This window comes from Delphinapterus leucas, chromosome 19, assembly GCF_059928025.1.
Source record: "Delphinapterus leucas isolate spDelLeu-1000000601 "Yukka" chromosome 19, BTC_Dleu_Yukka2, whole genome shotgun sequence".
In the NCBI taxonomy this organism is placed as follows: Eukaryota; Metazoa; Chordata; class Mammalia; order Artiodactyla; family Monodontidae; genus Delphinapterus; species Delphinapterus leucas.
The window spans coordinates 58,992,533-59,008,267 of NC_143147.1; the positions used below are offsets into that span (position 1 = coordinate 58,992,533).

Sequence of the window (15,735 nt, forward strand, 5' to 3'; positions counted from 1 at the left end):
CCCGGCAGCGGTCACTCTCAGTCTCAACAACCAGGAGGGCATAGGCAGACGCCCCGTGGGCCTGAGGCAGCTCACAGTAGCGCTGACCTGCAGGCCCTCCCGGCACCCGCATCCCCTGCTTTGGGGTACTGGGGGCTCAGCTCCCTCATCTGCACGGGACGGCTCCTTCCTTCCTTCGTGCCGGAGCTGACTGCTCGCAGAACCCCAGGCCAGAGCTGGATACAGCAGTGAGATGAGCAGGGCTGCTCTGGGCCTGACCCCTCCTAGGTGGAGTGCCTGGCCTGGTCCCTGGGCAGAGCACATGTGTGCCATCCATGTTCCCTCCCTTGCGGGGCTGTCTCATCACCATGAGATGACCGGGCAGAGAGCAGGCCTTGCAGCCCCTCCAGCTCCAATTGGAGCTCCCAGTCCTGGGGCTCAAGGTGAGGAGGAGGTTTGCTTAGTCACCCACAGCGCTCCTGGCCCCCGCCTGTCTCCCCTTGGGACAGCTTTGCTCCTAGAGCCCTTCCCACTGGGCCTAGAGCCCCTCCCAGCTCCCCACCCACTTCAGCCAACCAGCTGTCTCTGCCTGCTGTTCTAAAAGCCAGGCTGGCCATTTGAGGCATTCCTCCTGAGTCCCAGAAAAGAGGTGGGGAGGGGCTGGGCCCCAGGGGCAAGGTCTTGGGAGTGAGCTCTGCCAGGCGAGGGGCGGTGGGTCACCAGCTCAGCAGGCTGCGGGCTTCAGAGGCTGGGTCTGCTCGACCCTCCCTGAGCTGCACAGAAGCAGAGGAAGCTGGCTGCTCACTGGTCTCCAGGCCAGAGGCTCTGGGGGCAGGGCAGGGACCAAATCGGGGAGAAGCAGCCTCTGGATGCTCTGATCCACCCCCAAAATGTAGTTTTACCTGAAGCTGTTGTTGGGAGTTTCTAAACTATGGTATTTTTGCAAGTAAGGTTTTCAGCAGATGGGAAGACAGGTACTTGGGGTGACTTTCAGGGAGAGATGGTGGCACAGCCAGAGAAGCAGAGGAATGGATGGTGGTGGCTTTCCAATCAGGGAGATGGTGCCTGACTCCCCAGCTCCTGGTTTACGGGTTTCCATTCATCTGTTCATTTGTTTGTTCATCCACCCACCCACCCATCCATCCATCCACCCATCCACCCATCCACCCATCCACCCACCCATCCACCCACCCATCCACCCATCCACCCACCCATCCACCCATCCACCCACCCACCCATCCATCCATCCATCCACCCATCCATCCACCCACCCACCCATCCACCCACCCACCCATCCACCCACCCACCCACCCACCCATCCATCCATCCACCTATCCATCCATCCACCCACCCACACACCTACCCACCCATCCATCCACCCACTCATCCACCCATCCATCCATCCATCCATCCACCTATCCATCCATCCACCCACCCACACACCTACCCACCCATCCATCCACCCACTCATCCACCCATCCATCCATCCATCCATCCATCCATCCATCCATCCACCCACCCACCCACCCACCCATCCATCCACCCATCCATCCATCCATTCATCCATTCATTCATTTGTTCACAAGGACAGGTTGGGTGTCCTTCTGTACCAGTCTCTGCATCCCTTATACTCCTTCACTTCTGCTATTATCTGAGCTCTTTGCTTTAATTTTATTCAAGTTTTTGTTGTCACAGGTAATTTGCTCCTGACATTAACTGGTTTGGAGCTTTGTGTCATCCTGGGTCTCCGTCGTGCCCATGAACTGCCCATGGGCCTTGTGTTGGCATCTCACACGTCCCAGCTGGTGAAACCGTGTCCCTGAGAGGCTACAATGCTGGGGGTGGGGTGGGAGGCCTGCCCCGCTGGACTGTTCCACCTGCACAGGTGTGCCCCAAAGAAGGGGGGCTGAGACGCCATTCCTGTTCCCTGGGGTAGGCTGGGTGGCACCGTACGCAGGGGTGAGGGTATCTGTTAGGCCCCAGCCTCCCAAGAAAGGTCTCCTTGGCCTTCTAGCTCCTCTGGTTAATCCATTGTGTGTTTTTAAGTCTTCTATACCCTTGATTTCTTTCTTACTTGCTCTATCAGTTCCCAAGAGAAGAATGCTAAACTCTCCAACTGTGACTGCATCATCTCTTTTTCATTTTAGTTGGCCCATTTTTGCTTTATGCTCTGAGGCTATGTTAGTAGGTGCATACAAATTTAGAGCTGTGTGTCTTCCTGGTGAGTTGACTGTTTATCTTTACAGACTGTCCCTCTTTGCCTAGCAGAGCTTCTGGCCTTAAAGTGTCCTCCATCTGATAGTAGCAGCCACACCAGCTTTCTCTTTTTCTCTACCAGCCACAGACAATATGTAGACGAATGGGCACAGTCAGGTGTGGTCTGCATTGAGCTGAATTTGGACCCTGGTCCAGAGGGATTACTTTTGCTCTGGTGGCAGTTAGGACAGGACTAGGCTGGCTGAGGCTGGGCTCCAGTCTCTGTGAGGACTGGCTTCATACTCCTGTCCTCCCTCCTCACTCCTAGCCCCATAGGACCCACAAGCAAAGACCCTCCTCCCTGGCAGGTACTGAACACCCAGGAGACTGCCGGACGCCCTCCTTAGCCACTCAGCGTCTCCACCAGTTGCAAACCCTGGCAGGGACCCTGTGCCAATGTCAGGCTCACTTCTTGGGTTTTCCTCTCTGGGATCTCAGAACCCATGTCCTTGATGCTTTGCTTGCTCATAATAAACAATAAATAAGCAACTCATATGGTATATTAGGGGATGCTAGTGCTATGGAGAGAATAGATTAAGGAGAATGCGGAATGCTGGGCAAGGTAGAGTGGAATGTGAAACAGGGCGGAAGGGTTGACCTCTTTGGGATGTAACATTTGAGGAAAATATAGGAGATGAGGGAGTTAGTCACACAGACAGATGTCTAGGGAAGAGCATAGCAGGCCCAGGAACATGCAAAGGCCCTGGGGCAGGGTGGTTCCTGGCTGGGGAGCAGTGGGGTGGCCAGTGTGGCTGCAGTAAGGGTGGGAGGGTCTAAAGTCAGGGAGCATGTGGGTATCCCAAGGACTTGGCTCTTCTGCATGAGAGGGGAGCCTCTGGAAAGTTCCGAGTGAAGCCACGGGTCTGACTTGTATTTTAAAAGGACGTCTCTGGCCGTTATATTGAGAACCCACTGTTGGAAGGTAGAGGCAGGGAGGCCAGTCTGGGGGCCAAGGTGGTCATCTGGGCAAGAGCTGGTGGTGGCCCAGATGGTGGGGGAATGGGACTCTGGATGCATTTTGAGGGCAGAGCTAGTGGGATTACCTTGCAGGTGGGTGTGAAAGGGAGAGGAGCCGAGGATGGTGTGTGAGCTTGGCTCACAGGCTGCTGCTCCTGCAATAGCCCAGCCTGGGGGCTCCTGAGAGCGGTGCCTTCACCCTGGGGTGATCCAGCCACCTTTGGCCCCTCCATCCTAGAGAGTCTGGAGTCCCGTGGCAGCTGGAGGAGGGAACCCATCACATGCACGTGGATGCGTGCACGTGGGGCTGGGATGGGGGCCTAGTGCTCTCCCGGCTACCAGTCCCCAGGATGGAGTGGGAAGCTCATCCACACCCTCTGCATGGTGACCACAGAGCTCCCGGCCTGAGCAGCAGAGGAACGACGCAGCTAACAGATGGGAAGACTGAGGGTGGGGCTGTGGGAGGAAGACGGGAGCTCAGCCTTGGGCACGTTAAGCTTGAGACGCCTCCATCACATGAAGCGGGGTGTCAGGCAGCCAGAATGGGCACAGGAGTCTGGAGTACAGGAGAGAGGTGCTTAAAGCACAAGAAGGGAGCCCACCGGGTGGGCGAGTGTGGCTGGCGCAGAGGCTGGGGCAGGCGGGTGGGGTGGGGGAGGACTCCTACAGGAGGATGAGCTTGGGGAGAAGGGGAGGAGGCCTCAAAGAGAGGGAGGTGGGGGCTTCCCTGGTGGTGCAGTGGTTGAGAGTCCGCCTGCCGACACAGGGGATGCGGGTTCGTGCCCCGGTCCGGGAAGATCCCACGTGCCGCGGAGCGGCTGGGCCCGTGAGCCATGGCGGCTGACCCTGCGCGTCCGGAGCCTGTGCTCCGCAACGGGAGAGGCCCCAACAGTGAGAGGCCCATGTACCGCAAAAAAAAAAAAAAAAAAAAAGAGGGAGGGTTCTCAAAGACCGGGAGGAGGAGGCGAGGAGATATCGGCAGAGATCTGAGCCCTGGACACGTCCAGCCCGGAGTGCAGGGTGCAGGGCTGGTGCCAGGACCCCTCAGAGGCACCCTGGGGCTGAAGCTGTCCCTGCGCTGTGGACTCCAAGCGGCCTAAGACCCAGCCTGGTGAGCAGCCTGCGCAGAGCCCAGTGGAGGCCGGGGCTGGGTGTGTGGGGGGGGTGGGGGGTCTGGGCCCAGAGAGCACCACGCTGGGAGGGCAGATCCAGGAGGTGCCGGGGCTGGAGGGGGGACTGCCCTCTGAGGGTGCCCCCAGTGAGGCAGGAACAAGAAGGGGCAGAGGAGGCTGGACGCACCCACCACCCGGTCTTCCATTTTCCCTCCTGCACCCCCCCATGCCACCCTGCCCGCCACCTGTCGCCCAGAGACCCATGACCCTGCCCCTGCCCCAGCTGACGCTGCAACACCCAACAAACACATGGGCTGCGGTTCATTTAATGCTGTTTTTCTTCCATTTTCCTGCCTCAAGCTGCGTCCGCTCCCATGGCCTCCATGGGGCACTCGCGAAACCCACGGTGCCCCTTGGGGGATGCTCAGCCGGCTGGGGCTGGACGTGGTGCTACTTCTTCTTTGCAATGTTCTCCTTTTTGATCAATTCAGAAAATTCTAGAACAGGAGACAGATTTCTAGTAAATAACCCCCTGGCTCGTGCCCCACCAAGCCCTGCAGGCCCAGCGGGAAGCCTCCGTTATGACAGGGCACCTTGCCGTCCAGGGGGGCCCTGCATCCTGCCCTCCTGAGTCCTGGGTGGGGAGCAGGAAGGACCGGAACTTGGCTGCCCAAGTGCCCCACACCGTTGTCGTGTGCCCCGTGCCCGGCCAGATTGGCGGTGGGGAGCTCACCCACCCTGGGTCTTACGATGAACCCTCAGCAGTTCCCCTCAGTCTCTGAGCTGGTGCTCCTGTGGTCATCATGCCTTCAGTGGGGAAACTGAGGCACAGAGAGGCTGGGGGGCTGCATCCTAAACAGACCCCTTGGCCTGGCTGCCCCTCTTTTAAGTCTTGTGACCACCCCACAAGTCAAGGTTTGCTGGTATTTGCGGGCAGCAAGTGGAGGCCTGGGGGTTGAGGACAGGTCCCCAGTCTGTCTGGGGCTCTGAGCCTGTGCTTGCCTGTTCCCAGGGCCATCCTCCAGGCTTCGGGTCAGCATCTGGGTGGGTGGGCAGCAGGATGATGCAGACCCCAGGGCAGCCATGGGGAGCCTCAGGGAAGGCCTGCCCCACAAATGCCTTTCCTCCTGGGCAACCCCCTCCCGCCCGCTCAACTCACACACAGCTGTTGGCCCACCTGACCTCCTTCCACCTGCGTCCACCTCTGCAGCTCCTCAGGCCCTGATCTCTGCCTCAAACCTTCCTCCCCATCTCGGAAACCCCCCATCTAATCTGCCCCCTTGACCTTCCCCAAAGCCGGCTTGGGCCACCTCTCCCCTGCTCAGAAACCTGCAGCAGCTCCCCTGGGCCTGGTGAAATGCCCAAGCCCCCTCAGCATCCCGGAGACTCAGCCTCTCCATCTGTGAACGGGGATGATGGTGACCACCACAGGTGGCTGTAAGCTTTGGGGGATGGGGTCCCTGCCTGGCAGTGGGGAGCCTGGTCAGCCCTGCACAGAGACAGGCTCTGGACATGGGGCAAACTGAGTGCGAGTGACGGGCAGTGGGGGGCAGGAAAGTCCTGAGAGGTATCCCTGCCCCTCTCATCTCTGCTGCCCCACCTTCAAAGTCAATCCTCCCGTCACCATCCGTGTCGGCTGCTTGGATCACGGCCTCAGCCTCCTCGTCCGTCAGTGGGGTGGTGGGCCCGCTGCTGGGGATGATGTGCAGGATGTACCTGGGGCCGGGGGTGGGCTTGGGTCAGGCCTGAGGGGGCATCTGGCTGGTGCCCAATGGTATACAAGGTACCTGCTCCCCTCTTTACAGCTGGGGAAACTGAGGCCCAGCTGGAGAGGGGTCTCTGGGCCTAGGCCCAGTGCTGTGCCCCTGGACCCTGTTTCTAGCCTGGCCCCATCTCCCACAAGGCCTGCTGGAGCCCAGTGGGGGTACCAGGTCTTCTGGGGTGAGCGTGGTAGCTGTAGGTCGGGGAGGGGGCCCAGGGCTCAGTACCCCCTCATCCCCAGCCACCACCAGGGAGGGGGCCCAGGGCTCAGGACATCCTGTCCCCGGCCATTGGCTGTTACTTGATCTCATTCCACTCGATGAAGCCGCTCTTGTCCTTGTCCAGGGTCTGGAAAGCCTTGCGGATGACACTCTCCTGCTGCCCCGAGGCCGGGAACTTCTGCATGTACTCGAAGAACTTGATGTAGTTGAAGGAGCCTGGGGATGACCGGGTGTGTCACCAGGGCCATCCGCCTCGGGGCTGGACTGCCAGGGCCTGGGCCCAGAGGGGGACTCCTGCCCTGCGGTGGGGGCTGCCGGGTCCTGTGCCCTCCCCCAGCCCGGGGGGGCTCCTGCGTCCACAGTGGGGCTGGCCCAGGGCAGGCGGGGGCGGGCTGTACCATGGTGCCTCATGTCGGTGGGCAGCAGGTCTATGTCCTTGTCTGACAGGGATGTGCCCATGGCCAAGGCCATCTTCTTCATCTGGGAGGAGAAGTCCTCGTCCATCCTGGCCCTGCAGGGGACAGGGAGCCGGCTCGGCGGGTGTGCTGGGCAGGAAAGGGTGCTCTGCCTGGACCCTGCCTGGTGCCAGCTCCTGGTCCTAGAGTGGGGACCCCAGGCACCCAGACCCAGGCGGGCCTCTGGCTGCAGAGGGCGGCTGGAAGGGTCAGCTTTCCCAGCACCCTGGGGCCCTGGCCTTGCAGAGGCCCTCGTGCCCAGGCCCTGAGGAAGACGCATTTGAGCCCTGCCTCTTGGTAGCTGGCCACCCTGAGGTGTTACCCCACTTCACAGAAGAGACCGAGACTTTGAGATGATAAGTGATAGACACGAGGTCCTTCACTCTGCTCGGAAGAGGTGGAGGAGGCGCTGCCTGACCCCTCAACGCTGCTGGGTAATTTCCTCTGTCCTTCCAGGCTCACCTCAAAGCCACCCCCTCTGGGAAGCCTTCCTGGTTACCTGAAGCACCACCTCCTCCTGCCGGGACTCAGGGCCTAGGGCCTTAGTCTCTCTCTCCCGGACCCCAGACCGGCGGGCCTTGGTCATCCTGGCTGGACACTAGCCGCCAGCTGGGAGGCACGCTGCGCGCAGGCCAGCCTTGAGCCGGCCCTGGACTGGGCAAGGCCCAGACCCGCTCCAGCAGGATGGCCCCACCCCCTTCCCAGGCGCTCAGGAGGGCGGCCCGCTGTGCATCTGCCCTGAGGAGGTGCCCACGGCGGTGTCCCCCCTTCTTGGGGGTTCAGGCAGGAGCCACTGAGGCAGGCCGGGATTCCAGCTGGGCAGGTGGGGTCTGGGCGAGGGACCGGGCTGTCCCGTGCCCCCACACAGTGCCTTGTGACCTGCGGAGCTCTCGGGTTGCTGTCCCCAGGGCGGGTTGGGTTCTGGGGCTTGTGGCAGAGCAGCTATTTCAGAGGCTCGTTGGCCTTTTCTGAAGTTCACGGGGTGGTGAGCCTTCTGGAACCTACTTCCGCCACCAGGGGAGGCAGCTCGGTGACCTGCGGGGCATAAGCCAGCCAGGCAGTAGCCGGAGGCGGCTCCTTCCTCCCCGTGGAGAAGCCACGGGTCAAAGGTTGCAACTCAAGCTGCAGCGGAGGGGCAGGGAGGGCTGGATCCAGCCCAGGGCTGTGTCCTGCTTCCTGACCCTGGGCGTGCCCTCCAGCTGCACTGGGCCTCAGGCTTCTCATCTGTGAAATGGAGAGACCCCTGCCCGCCCTGCCCTGCCCCTTCGCAGGGTCATGCAAGGAGCCATGAGGGAAGGAGATGGGGGGGAAAGGGTGTTGGATCCTGTGGTGCATGTCACCCATAATGACAAGTCCCTGCAGCCAGTCTGGGAGGTGGGGTGGGGGTGGTCAGCTGGGATCAAGGGCAGGCCCAGGCCTTGGAGGCCCAGAACAGACCCCACTACCCTGCATCCCATGGTGAGACCGTGATTCCCCTCTATACGCTGGAATCATGGGGTCCATTCTGGAGGGAAGGGATTCCCTGTCTGCCACTCGGGGCCTTGCCCAGGGCCAATGTCACCCTCTTTATGGAAGAGGGACAGGGCCAAATTCCAGGCCAGGTCTGGCCAAGCCTGGGGTTGACATCCTGACTGCAGAGTGCTGTGGGCGCCCTGTGCTGGGCTGTTTACCACCCTGCTCCCACCCAGTTGCTCCCCGGGGCATCCCCACCCCCCATGAAGGCAGGGGAGCCTGAGATCAGAGCTGGAGACAGCAGGAGAGGCAGGGCCTGGGCCTCAGGCCATGGTTGGTGTATTTATAGCACCTGGTCCAGGGCCTGGGATGGAGTCTCACTTGGCACACCTAGTCAGGGCAGGAAGCGGGGAGGGGGGTGGGGAGGGGGCTGCCTGGCACCTCCTGGGGTGCCCCCAGCGCCTGGAAGGGCCCTGCCCTCTTCGCCCTTCCCCCTGAGAAGGCCTTCCTCCCTCTCCTCCCCCCTCACTGCCTTCCATAGCCAAAGCTGGTCATAGCTTTAAGGCCTGGCTCCGCCCCCCCGCAGACCCCCACGTATGCCCAGTATTGCTGTGTTCTCTGTGCCCCTTCCAAGGCTGGCAGGGCCCTCCCCTGTCCCCAGACCACTCTGGACCGCCCATGTGGCCCTCCTGGGGGCTGTGGTCTGCATCTAGCACCTGAGACTGAATCACCAACTTCAGATGCTCAGTGAGAAAAAGGCCTCATGGGCTGGAGGGAGGTGGGAAGGGGTGATGGAGGCCTTGGGGCCCCACTGGGACAGGGGCTGGGCATGTGGGCCCAGAGCTGGCTCAGCATGCCTGCCAGAGTTGGTGGGTCTGGGGGCCTTGGAGCCTCTGTTCTGCCAGGCCCTTCCCCCACTCAGCACTGGGAGCCCTGTGAGGTGGCCTCAGCCTCCCCCTAGTGACCCCAGCTTGCAGCCATGCTCTCGGAGGCCTGCCTAGGCACATGCGTGCACACGTGCCCACCCCTGCAGACCCAGTTACCTTGGGGCTGCCCCTCTCCTTCCTCCTCTTTTTCTTCCTCTCCTAGACCTCCCTGGGGTTCCACCAGCACCCAGGGCCTCCCCTTGTCCAGCGAAAGACGAGGCCCAAGCCCCTGCCATGCAGCTCGGGCAGCTCTGGCCCGGCTGGGTGCCCACACCACCCCTCCCCGGGCAGGGCTCACCTTCGCCTGGCTTTCTTTGAGGGCTCTGGGAAGGCGGGTCAGGCTGGGGGTGCTGAGAGGCTGCGGGGGCTCCAGCTTTTATACCTGCAGCCGCTCGGCCTGTTTACATCTTGGGGCTGCAGCTGTCCTACCTCCTCTCCTGGGTACTCCAGCCTGGCACTGGCCGCCCCCAGGGGCTCGTTGGCACTTGGCACGTCCACACCAGGCTGGGCAGACTGACCATTAGCAGCGCCTGGCCTCCCCGAGCCTGGGGTGGGGGTAGGGAGAGTGATGACATTGCCGAGTGAGTAGACTTGCTCTCTGTCGCAAGAGGTCCCACCCTGCCTGCTGGCCTCGTGGGGGTGAGAAGGGGCGGCGGTCCAGGAGATGGCCCAGGGGGTACAGGCTGCCAGCGTGTCCGAGATGGCAGCAGAAGACTGGACGACTGGGCCTCCTCTGACGTGAAGTCAGGCTGGGCAGCTGTCCTTTGTCCCTCGGTCACTGTGGGGGGCTGGGAGCCATGCCAGGGCTGGCTGTCAAGGCGAGGGGAGGAGAGGGAGGTCTCCGTCAGGCAGGATGACTCCTGCAGGCACAAGGTGCAGGGCTGTGTGACCCCGGGCGGGGCTGGTCTCTCTCCCTGGGAAGGGCCCTCACAGGGCAGTCACCAGGGTGAGGACGGGGGACCAGAGAGGGACACATCACCAAGAGCCCCCCCTGGCCGTGGCCCACCTGGAGGGGAACGGCTCACTGTCCATTCACTTTCTCGGCCTCAGTATTTTACAGAGTGGTGCCCCTGACGGTGCAGACGTCTGTGCAGCCTCTTTCCAGCCCTCCATCACCAGCTGTCCCCTGCAGGGGTTTCTGCCCCCGTCATTTTACATGGCGCTCCTGTAGCTCTGAGGTCTGCTTTCTCTGCACAAAAGTTTATCATGTGTCGCCACACTCTGCCGTGACGTAAGACCGCTGTGTGTTAGGCCAGCAGGCTGAGGATGTTCTAGTAAGTTCCTTGACTGACCACCTGCTGCTGGACCCGGAGCAGGTCCCAGTGCTTTTCTTTCTTTCTTTCTTTTTGGCCATGCCACGCGGTATGTGAAATCTTAGTTCCCCGACCAGGGATCAAACCCGTGCCCCCTGCAGTGGGAGTGCAGGGTCTTAACCACTGGACCACCAGGGAAGTCCCAGGTCCCAGTGCTTTTGTCATCAGAGACACTGTGGGAGACCAGAGTGGGAGGACCAGGATGAATGATGGAAGTTTCCATGGTCCTGCCACGTTCCTCTTCAAAAGGGTTACCCTACAGATTTCCAGCCGAGGCTGGGTGCCCTGCGCCCCCTGCACACCCACACCTGCCCTGCACTCTGGTCCCCAGCAGGCAGCAGGGACATCTCTCAACACGTCTGTCCATAGAGTTGAATGTTATCCGCATGAAAGGAGCAAGGCACCGACGCTCTCCAACACGAATGAGCCCTGACAGCCCCACAATGAGTGAAAAAAGGCAGTCACAAAAGGCCACATAGTCTGTGATGCCATTGGTATCAAATGTCCAGGAGAGGCAAATCCATAGAGACAGGAAGCAGATTGGTGTTTGCCGTGGGGCTGCGGGAATGGGGAGTTACTGTTTAACGGGTACAGGGCTTATTTTGAAGTCATGAGAATGTTCTGGAACAGATAGAGGTGACGGCTGCACAATATCGTGAATGCACTAAACGCTACGGAGCTGTGCACGTTAAAATGGCTTATGTTATCTGAGCACCCCCTCCGCCGGCACCTTCCAGAAGGCCCTATCCGTGCCCACCCCTGCCCAGGCCATGAAGCGAGGGCTGGGGAACGGGTGGGCGGGCTCCTGGACCAGCACCTGCCCGGAGCTGACAGATGGCCAGTCCCCTGGGCAGTCCCTCCCGTTTCATTTCGGTTCAGAGTTGGGCCACCCCTCCTCTCCTGAAGCCCTGGCCCTAGCTTACCGGCCCCCCTCTGGGCTGAGCTGGCCTGGAGAGGCCACGGGGACCAGCTCACAGCTCTGGGGATACCGTTGTCCCCTGTGCCCAGGCACGGCAGGCACTGTCCCTTTGGGATACTCTGGTCTCTCGGGCCCTCAAGGGGCTGGCACTGCCCCCCACCCCGGCCTGCCTGGAACAACTTCGCGGGAGGGGGGCTGGTGGGCTCTCGGCCCTCCTGCTGCAGACTGGAAACCCCTGCAGAGACCCGCAGCCCAGCCCTGCCCCATGACGTGAGTACTAGACACCTAAGAGGAATTAGCTCTTCTTTTCCAGGGAGCCGTTTTTATATAAGGACAAAGCTCTTTCAAGCCACAGCCTCCTCAGAGCATGGCGTCTCCCCCTGGCTGGCTCAGAACGCCAGGCAGCATCTTCCCGTTCCTGGGGAGGCCGGGTACCCTTGGCAGGTGCACCTGCTCTGAGGTCTTTTTGGCAAATGCTGGAACCCCTCTCACCCCCACTTTGCAGAGCACAGCTGTGGTGGGTGGGCTTGTGGGGGAGAGGTTCGCCTGAGGTTGGGGCCTATCTGCGGGCAAGTTCGGGTGGGGGACAGCATTTCCCCTTGGCACCCCTCCCGTGCACACAGAAGTGGGGGTGGGGAAGCGTGATTACAACAAGAGACATCTGTTTCCCTGCCTCTACCCCAGGCTGGGACCACATCCCCGTGCAGCAGAAAGGGGTGGGCTGGGGAAGTCCGCTGGGGGGTGAGGTCCCGGCAGGCAGGGGGGTCCCTGGGGCCCTGCACTTTGGTGCCGAGCATGTGGGTTTGTGGGCTGAATCCGGGGCAGCCTTTCGTGCAGAAATACTGATGCGGGTTATTACAGGAAGGATTCAAGAGGTGCTGGCCATCCCCATGGCCCTGCCCCTGTGTCCTTTACCACAAAAGATATGTCCATGTCCTAATCCCAGTACCTTGAATGGGAGCTTGTTTGGAAATAGGGTCTTTGCCAATGTGACCCTTAAGATGAGGTCACACTAGAATAGGATGGGCCCTAATCCAGTGACTGGTTCCTTATAAGAAGAGAGACACAGAGAAGAGTGAAAGGCCATGTGGCGACGGAGGGATAGAGGCAGCGGTTGCAATGATATGACCATGGGCCAAGGAACACCTGGGGCCGCCAGGAGCTGGAAGAGGCAGGGAGGGTCCTCCCTTAGACCTTTGGAGGGAGCCCGGTCCTGCTGACACCTCAGTTTTAGACTTCCAGCCTCCAGACTGAGAGAATCTATTTCTGTCGTTTGAAGCCCCCAGTTTGTGGTCATTTGTTATGGTCGCCCCAGGACACTCAACAGCCCCTTCCTGGGACCCTCTCATGCCCCCCTGCTTCCAGCCCTCTCTCCTACTGCTGTCTGCCCGACCCCCAGCCCACCGCCCCCTCTGACCCCCTTCCTGAGCCTCGGGTGAGGACCCAGGTAGGATGTAGGCCTGGGGCCTGGAGGTTCCTGGAGGGACACAGAGGCAGCTGTGTCCACCAGGCTGACCAGGTGCCTACCAGGGCTGTGACTTTAAGGGGCACCAGGCCGACAGGTGAGCCGTCCAGAGCTTCTCTGGCCTCAAGGCTCCAGATGGCTCACCACTGTTTCTGCTCCTGCCTTGATTCAGAATTGCGATGTGTTGCTCATAATGGATTTTTCTCATTAATTTTGATTCTTTAAGATAGTGCATTAAAATATTAGTTACCTTGATGACCAAGTTTGTTTTTGACGGCTTCATTGAGATATAGTTCATGTGCTGTAAAGCTGGCCATTTCAGGGTGTACGTGTCATTGTTTTTAAGTATGTTCACAGGGTTGTGCAACCATCACCTCTATAAAATTCCAGACCATTTTCATCACCCCCAAAAGAGGCCCCGTACCCCCATTTTCCCCTTCTCTGGACCTCTGACAAGCGTCAGTCTACTTTCTGTCTCTGTGCATTTGAATAGCCTAGGTCTTTCCCATGAGTGGAATCCTATGGTGTTTGTCCTTTTGCTTTTTCCACCGAGCGCGTTTCCAAGGTTCATCCACGCTGTAGCGTGTGTCAGTGCTTCGTTCCTTTTTACTGATGGTAATATTCCCCTATATGGATCCACCACATTTTGTGTATCCATTCATCTGTCGATGGATGTCATTACTGAGTTTTTGGTGCCCTGTGGTGCCTCCCTCGCCTCACCTGAGCCCTGGTCTGGCCCCCATGTTGCTCCTGACCTGGGAGGCCTCTCCCCTCTGTCCCAGGGCCTTGGGCCCTCTTGGAAATCCTCTAGGCCCAGACTCCCTGGGGGTCGGCTCCTTCTGGGGAAGGTGCTCCCCCCCTACTACCCCTGGCTTGTCCTTGACTCCATATTGTCTTTCCTGAGGCTCCTGCCCGAGGCTTCGGTCGCCACAGGCCCAGGGTGCTCTCATGCCCGTGGAAGAGAAGCAGAGATGAGGCATCCCCACCAGCCCGGCCTTTGAAGGTGGAGGCACGCCTGAGGCAGTGGTCGCTCCATGTGGGGCACCCCAGCCCTCACCACTGTCAGGCCTGGCCCCTGACCCGGCTATGTAGGGCTCTGGGGCATCTTGCCTCCCTCCAGGTGGTGGGGCGGCGGGCACGTCTGCAGGGATCTCGTACCACTCTGGGATTGGCAGAAGCCAGTTCTGTAGGAGTCCTGGGGCAGGCTGGCCACTGGTCACCCCCGATTGGCAGGTCTACCCCTGTGAGCCCTCACCCCTGCACACCCTGACCCCAGCACTGGACAAGCCAGTTTCACGTGTGGGAGCTTTGCCCCTGGGGCTCAGGTTTCTACCTTCTCTGTCTTTTCTCACAGGTAAGTGTGTGTGTGTGTGTGTGTGTGTGTGTGTGTGTGTCTGTTGGGGACGGGTCCTTGGGTCCTAAGGCTGAGGAAAGAGCCCCATGCACTGAGCCTCTCAGCTCCACCCTTCCCAGGGCCCAGCGCTCTGTCCTGTCTGTTTGGCCTTGTCATGCCAGCTGAGGGTTGGGCTCATGGCTGGCCTGGAGGTCTTGAACTCAGGGGACCCTGAGTCCAAGACAGCAGTTCTGTCCCAACCCCAGGAAGAGTGCAGATAAGCCCTCCCCACTAAATTCCAGTGCCAGGCTTCCTGCCCCCCACTGTGGTAGCCAGTGAGTGCTGGTGGCCGGCCACACACGGGAATCGCTGGCCAGAGGAACAGATCAATGGTGGAGGAACTCAGGGCACCTCTGCTTCAACGGTCACCACGGCAGGGGAGCAGCAGGGCTCCTGGGTCCAGTGAATCTCAGAGGACCCCAGTGCACGGGGGGAAGGTGTCACTTGGGTCAAATGGAGTGACAGTGCTGGACCTGCAGCCCTGGGTGGACTTCTCCTGCCCCACCTGGACCCTGGAGGATATCTGCAACCCTAACACCCCCGAGATCTGGCCTTCTGTATGCCAGTGTGTGCACTGCGTGTGTGTGCACTGTGTGTGTGTTCACTGGTCAACCCATGTCACGGAGGTCTTCACAGAGGGTCTTCTGATCCTGGTCACTGAGGCTGGCCATGGTGGCGCTGAGAATCTGGACAGGGACAACTTAGGGCCACTGGTCATTTCCCTGCTTGTCCCTAGGGAGTCCCCCGGTTGCGTCGAGGTCCAGGTGTCTGGGTCATCTTCCTGGTGGGTAGAGGCAGGGCCCATGGTATGGGGGTGGGCAGTGTTGGGCTTTCCTCCTAGGTGGGGAGGGAAGACCCCCCACTGTGGATCCAGCCCCCTCACACTGTGCACTCCTGGATCACAGCCCTCAGCCATCCTTGCGCCTGTGGCTGCTGCCCCTCCAGGCCCCTGGGATCTGAGCCCCTCTCACAGGCCAGGCCCTCTGCTGGCCACTCTCCTGTGGCTCCTTCCTCGTCAACAAGGCCTTTGGGGCAAAGCTGTTTATAGTGGCCACAACATCAGGGCCAGTAAGAAGGTTCTGGATGCCCCATGCTCCTCCACAGGCCTGAGGTTGTTGGGGCCACCCACGGCAGGGGACCCCGAAGGTCTGAGAGGAGAGGAGGCCCCTTCCTTTGCCCATGGGGGAACTGTCTACACGACGGGCCATCTTAGGTTAAGAAGGATGTGTCCTGGCATCCTCTCCTGAGGGCTGGCCCTCACCATCCTTTCTCTGTCCCTGGCCACCCCTGTTCCATTGATCCTTGCTCTTCCCCAAAGCCTTAGGAGCCCCTCCTGCCCCCACAAACGCCCTGCCTTCCAGCTGGGTCAGCCAAGCAGCTTTGCTCATCTGGCCGGAGAATGAATGGATGGACATAGAGTGAGTGACCCAAGTTACATAAAACTCAAATCCTGGCTACATAGTAACTCTCCCTCCTAACCCAGGGGGTGGGGAGGGGACGGTTCCCAGCCTCCTGCGCGCTCAGCC

The 15,735-nt window shown here is 60.4% G+C and overlaps 1 protein-coding gene across 1 annotated transcript; it reads right to left on the reverse strand.

Moving 5' to 3' along the window:
- Nucleotides 1–4,286: 4,286 nt before the first annotated feature.
- PVALEF (parvalbumin like EF-hand containing) lies at nucleotides 4,287–6,827 on the reverse strand. Its single transcript, XM_022589365.3, has 4 exons — nucleotides 6,685–6,827; nucleotides 6,367–6,502; nucleotides 5,905–6,020; nucleotides 4,287–4,801 (listed from the first exon to the last, which is right to left on the reverse strand). Exons 1-4 carry the CDS (start codon nucleotides 6,788–6,790, stop codon nucleotides 4,755–4,757), a joined length of 405 nt encoding a protein of 134 aa, XP_022445073.2. The 5' UTR covers nucleotides 6,791–6,827; the 3' UTR covers nucleotides 4,287–4,754.
- Between the last annotated feature and the right edge of the window lie 8,908 nt (nucleotides 6,828–15,735).